The following is a 6,474-nucleotide window of genomic DNA, read 5'->3' on the forward strand; positions in this document are numbered from 1 at the left end:
CAAGGTACGCACATCCGAAGGAACCGTGTGTCCTATTCACCCCGCGGACCCTCACCATGTATCAAAGAGGAAATCCCCACCCGTGGACAGAAAGACATGTTTACAACTGAGGTTGAACCCACACCATGCCGGACAACACTCTCGCGTTCATTCTGCCAGAGACATGCTATGTTTTGAAATTCAACGGCTACGGCAATGTCAGAATAGCAGACTTCAATGTCTCACTTGTTGTCTTTTCGGTTTCACGCGAGGTCATGTTTGTTTATGACGTCAGGGCGGAGTTTATTAGCCAGTCAAAACTTGATTTCAAACCTTGTGACAGAAGGTAATAAAAGTTTCGAATGTCGCAAATATCCAATAGCAAGCAGCTGGAAAATTGACGGCATCGAGCCTAACGCTGACAAAGGAGCAAAGAGAGTTTAAAAAGCGAAACCGTTGTTGATGATTGTCTTACCTGCATGACACTGTGATTTCAACTTTGGTCGCAGGAATCGACGCGTTGAGCGGGTCAAAGTCGCCTATCGACGGCATGCTCGTGAAACTGCTCGAGAAACTGCTCGTGAAACTGTTGTTCATCCTGTCCAAAAAATGAGAAAAAAAAAAAAAGGTTTTACGGCACTTCGCTGTTCCGCCCCGTTTTACTGCTCTCTTTTGTTCACCCTGTCAAAAAAATGAAAAAAAAAAAAAGGTTTTACGGCACTTCGCTGTTCCGCCCCGTTTTACTGCTCTAGGTGGACGTCGGCGAACGAGAGACCCGCTGGAACGTGAGCCATGCCCGGCACGAAGTGAAACCAACGTGCAGCTGGTGAAACTCAACCACTGGCTGGGGAGTTTTGATGTCACTCCGCGCCCCTCTCTCTGGCACTTCCTCCACTACTTCTACACTCTCCGAAACCTAGGTTATTTTTTTAATTTAAAATTTTTTATTATGACGAATAATCAGTGCATTGGGTCAGTCCGAGCTGTAGAGGTTGTCTGACATGAGTACACCTTGGTAAAATACAGATATGATCATTTGTGTCAGGTTATTCTCCCCGTGATATGAAAGTCTGTGTCTCTATATCGCACACGATTTCGCATTCCCTTCCCCTTTTTGTCACCTCGCACACAATAACTTCCAAACCTGCGTAACCATGGAGACATTGTACACTGGCTGGTGTGTCGAAAAAAAAAAAAAAAAAAAGAAAAACGACGCAGCATTGTGAGAGCGGAGGCATTTCAGCGCTGCCTCGGGTTGGAGGTGGGTGGATGGCCACCAAAACAAACGTCCTCCCGCCCTCCCGAAGGGCTGAGAAGCCAGGTGACTCAGACATGAGCAAACTCTGCCAAAGCACGTTCATATAGTTTGGTGGAACATAACATGCTCTTTCGACAACGTTAGCATACAAAAATAAGCCTCGCTAGGCAGCTTTAAGTGCTCGTTCTCATGAGGGTGAGGAACAAGCCACAAACGTGAACGGCTAGCAGACGGGTTTGTGCGTTAGGTTAACTGACGACTCCAAGCAGTCCGTTGCTGTGAAAGAGAGTGTGAATAGTTGGTTTGTCTGGATACTCAAGCGGAAAGTTCCACCACTGCTTTGGAATTTATTACATGGCAACAACGCAGCGTATTAAAAGTGAAACAACAGGGCTGTCAAATCAGTATACACCTAAGTTATCTAAATAGACATATTGATCCATCCTGTGATCGGATAAGTGATCTTTTTTAATCAACTCACATATCGGTCCCAAAACTGATTATATGAAGTCTAATGGTGACAGGCAGAAAATACTCATTCAAGAGATGGCAGAGGATCCAATGAACCTGTATGTCCACCTGTTACAATTCATAGGACAGAACAGGGGGGCTTGGCGGTCATCAGAGATTTCAGGAGAGCTCCTGTACAGCCGGACCGTTTCCAGGTCAAAATCAGTGACATTACGGATGATTGTCGAAATGGGTGACTTTGCCAATTCGTAGTCTCGGCTGACTCCCTTTCAAAAGTGAAAGGGAATTTCAGCCTTCACAGACTGCAAGATTTTCTTCCGTTTACCAGACATGTTTTCGGACCGTGTGCTCAGGACCACGAGCTGTGCCTCCGGAAGTACAACAATGTACGAGTCGATCAGTAGCGCTGCTAAGCAACAGAGTGGAATCCCGCGGTGTACATTTTGTTCATAAGCAAGGTCGAGGCGGCAGTTAGCTTCCCCCAGTTAGTTGTAACGGAGGCATTGTCACTATTTTGTTATCGTTCTAATGAAATTTACGTTCAGAAAGGTGTTCGCTGTTCGCAAAATCGGCAAATAGAGAATGAATTAAGTGAAATCGGGACTTTGAAATGTGAACGTTATCGGGGTACACACGTAAACGGGGTACGTTGAAAAGAGGGTCAAGTGCATTATACTCCCCCCTGGTGGCCAAGGTACGCACATCCGAAGGAACCGTGTGTCCTATTCACCCCGCGGACCCTCACCATGTATCAAAGAGGAAATCCCCACCCGTGGACAGAAAGACATGTTTACAACTGAGGTTGAACCCACACCATGCCGGACAACACTCTCGCGTTCATTCTGCCAGAGACATGCTATGTTTTGAAATTCAACGGCTACGGCAATGTCAGAATAGCAGACTTCAATGTCTCACTTGTTGTCTTTTCGGTTTCACGCGAGGTCATGTTTGTTTATGACGTCAGGGCGGAGTTTATTAGCCAGTCAAAACTTGATTTCAAACCTTGTGACAGAAGGTAATAAAAGTTTCGAATGTCGCAAATATCCAATAGCAAGCAGCTGGAAAATTGACGGCATCGAGCCTAACGCTGACAAAGGAGCAAAGAGAGTTTAAAAAGCGAAACCGTTGTTGATGATTGTCTTACCTGCATGACACTGTGATTTCAACTTTGGTCGCAGGAATCGACGCGTTGAGCGGGTCAAAGTCGCCTATCGACGCCATGCTCGTGAAACTGCTCGAGAAACTGCTCGTGAAACTGTTGTTCATCCTGTCCAAAAAATGAGAAAAAAAAAAAAAGGTTTTACGGCACTTCGCTGTTCCGCCCCGTTTTACTGCTCTAGGTGGACGTCGGCGAACGAGAGACCCGCTGGAACGTGAGCCATGCCCGGCACGAAGTGAAACCAACGTGCAGCTGGTGAAACTCAACCACTGGCTGGGGAGGTTTGATGTCACTCCGCGCCCCTCTCTCTGGCACTTCCTCCACTACTTCTACACTCTCCGAAACCTAGGTTATTTTTTTAATTTAAAATTTTTTATTATGACGAATAATCAGTGCATTGGGTCAGTCCGAGCTGTAGAGGTTGTCTGACATGACATTTCTAGGTGACAAGCAAGGAACTACTCGAAGCTGCGGCGGAAGCATATATCGTCATGCGGCCAAAAAGCTACGCTCAGTTATCTCGATATTTTTGGTTTTCTTTAATTTCTTATAGATCCCTGAGACAAAGTGTAACTGTTGTAAAATTGATTCCGAGACAACTAAATTCCAAATAATTCTCTAGCCCCTCCCGTGACGTTTTTCTTTTTTTTCGTCCCTCTTGATTGATGAGTAAATTACATATCAACAGATAAAATAAGTTTCATATCAGCTTTTTGCTATAAATTTATTGGCATGCCATCTTTGGAATTGTTAAAATACTTTATATTATCGGACGCATACTTTAAATAGTAGTATTTAAAGTGAAGTTGCATCTCTCAACACACTCACACAACCCTTTTACTTGGGGAAAAACGCTTTAGCCATGTAGAGGTAGAGAAAAATCAAGTGAGCTGCAGAAAAAAATAGAGAGAGAGAGAAAAAGCATGAATGTGCAACCCTGTTACTGTAAATACAGTAATACTTAAATAGTAAACAACAACAATTTTCTATGACTATGAATCAAGTCATCCAAATAGAAGTAGTGCATCAAGCACACACTTGTCTTGACATGCCAATTTTTTTATTAGGCCAATATTAGGCGCATTATTTGTGTTTGTTTCAAGACACCAATTACCCATCCTGTCCGCCGTCGTTTACTTTTGCTGCGCATCTGATTTAATGAACTAAAAATACCCTCGGATACTCAAGCGGAAAGTTCCACCACTGCTTTGGAATTTATTACATGGCAACAACGCAGCGTATTAAAAGTGAAACAACAGGGCTGTCAAATCAGTATACACCTAAGTTATCTAAATAGACATATTGATCCATCCTGTGATCGGATAAGTGATCTTTTTTAATCAACTCACATATCGGTCCCAAAACTGATTATATGAAGTCTAATGGTGACAGGCAGAAAATACTCATTCAAGAGATGGCAGAGGATCCAATGAACCTGTATGTCCACCTGTTACAATTCATAGGACAGAACAGGGGGGCTTGGCGGTCATCAGAGATTTCAGGAGAGCTCCTGTACAGCCGGACCGTTTCCAGGTCAAAATCAGTGACATTACGGATGATTGTCGAAATGGGTGACTTTGCCAATTCGTAGTCTCGGCTGACTCCCTTTCAAAAGTGAAAGGGAATTTCAGCCTTCACAGACTGCAAGATTTTCTTCCGTTTACCAGACATGTTTTCGGACCGTGTGCTCAGGACCACGAGCTGTGCCTCCGGAAGTACAACAATGTACGAGTCGATCAGTAGCGCTGCTAAGCAACAGAGTGGAATCCCGCGGTGTACATTTTGTTCATAAGCAAGGTCGAGGCGGCAGTTAGCTTCCCCCAGTTAGTTGTAACGGAGGCATTGTCACTATTTTGTTATCGTTCTAATGAAATTTACGTTCAGAAAGGTGTTCGCTGTTCGCAAAATCGGCAAATAGAGAATGAATTAAGTGAAATCGGGACTTTGAAATGTGAACGTTATCGGGGTACACACGTAAACGGGGTACGTTGAAAAGAGGGTCAAGTGCATTATACTCCCCCCTGGTGGCCAAGGTACGCACATCCGAAGGAACCGTGTGTCCTATTCACCCCGCGGACCCTCACCATGTATCAAAGAGGAAATCCCCACCCGTGGACAGAAAGACATGTTTACAACTGAGGTTGAACCCACACCATGCCGGACAACACTCTCGCGTTCATTCTGCCAGAGACATGCTATGTTTTGAAATTCAACGGCTACGGCAATGTCAGAATAGCAGACTTCAATGTCTCACTTGTTGTCTTTTCGGTTTCACGCGAGGTCATGTTTGTTTATGACGTCAGGGCGGAGTTTATTAGCCAGTCAAAACTTGATTTCAAACCTTGTGACAGAAGGTAATAAAAGTTTCGAATGTCGCAAATATCCAATAGCAAGCAGCTGGAAAATTGACGGCATCGAGCCTAACGCTGACAAAGGAGCAAAGAGAGTTTAAAAAGCGAAACCGTTGTTGATGATTGTCTTACCTGCATGACACTGTGATTTCAACTTTGGTCGCAGGAATCGACGCGTTGAGCGGGTCAAAGTCGCCTATCGACGCCATGCTCGTGAAACTGCTCGAGAAACTGCTCGTGAAACTGTTGTTCATCCTGTCCAAAAAATGAGAAAAAAAAAAAAAGGTTTTACGGCACTTCGCTGTTCCGCCCCGTTTTACTGCTCTAGGTGGACGTCGGCGAACGAGAGACCCGCTGGAACGTGAGCCATGCCCGGCACGAAGTGAAACCAACGTGCAGCTGGTGAAACTCAACCACTGGCTGGGGAGTTTTGATGTCACTCCGCGCCCCTCTCTCTGGCACTTCCTCCACTACTTCTACACTCTCCGAAACCTAGGTTATTTTTTTAATTTAAAATTTTTTATTATGACGAATAATCAGTGCATTGGGTCAGTCCGAGCTGTAGAGGTTGTCTGACATGACATTTCTAGGTGACAAGCAAGGAACTACTCGAAGCTGCGGCGGAAGCATATATCGTCATGCGGCCAAAAAGCTACGCTCAGTTATCTCGATATTTTTGGTTTTCTTTAATTTCTTATAGATCCCTGAGACAAAGTGTAACTGTTGTAAAATTGATTCCGAGACAACTAAATTCCAAATAATTCTCTAGCCCCTCCCGTGACGTTTTTCTTTTTTTTCGTCCCTCTTGATTGATGAGTAAATTACATATCAACAGATAAAATAAGTTTCATATCAGCTTTTTGCTATAAATTTATTGGCATGCCATCTTTGGAATTGTTAAAATACTTTATATTATCGGACGCATACTTTAAATAGTAGTATTTAAAGTGAAGTTGCATCTCTCAACACACTCACACAACCCTTTTACTTGGGGAAAAACGCTTTAGCCATGTAGAGGTAGAGAAAAATCAAGTGAGCTGCAGAAAAAAATAGAGAGAGAGAGAAAAAGCATGAATGTGCAACCCTGTTACTGTAAATACAGTAATACTTAAATAGTAAACAACAACAATTTTCTATGACTATGAATCAAGTCATCCAAATAGAAGTAGTGCATCAAGCACACACTTGTCTTGACATGCCAATTTTTTTATTAGGCCAATATTAGGCGCATTATTTGTGTTTGTTTCAAGACACCA

At 43.7% G+C, this 6,474-nt stretch overlaps 1 protein-coding gene across 3 annotated transcripts in view; it reads right to left on the reverse strand.

The window, feature by feature from the left end:
* Positions 1-3,130, reverse strand: part of LOC109520133 (copine-8) — a 32,876-nt gene extending 29,746 nt beyond the window's left edge. For 2 of the 3 annotated variants that reach the window (XR_002169116.1, XM_019877112.1), the window contains exons 1-2: positions 707-821; positions 455-603 (exon numbers count right to left, since the gene is read on the reverse strand). Coding sequence is in view for 2 of the 3 variants with exons in the window: in XM_019877112.1 (XP_019732671.1) it covers positions 455-576 (122 nt within the window). In the remaining variant the exon portion in view is untranslated. Of the gene's footprint in view, positions 1-454; positions 604-706; positions 822-2,852 lie in introns of those variants that run through there. The other variant, XM_019877113.1, reaches the window with a different exon arrangement.
* Positions 3,131-6,474: the final 3,344 nt, after the last annotated feature.

This window comes from Hippocampus comes, unplaced genomic scaffold (assembly GCF_001891065.2).
Source record: "Hippocampus comes isolate QL1 unplaced genomic scaffold, H_comes_QL1_v1.1 scaffold61, whole genome shotgun sequence".
NCBI classification, from domain to species: Eukaryota; Metazoa; Chordata; class Actinopteri; order Syngnathiformes; family Syngnathidae; genus Hippocampus; species Hippocampus comes.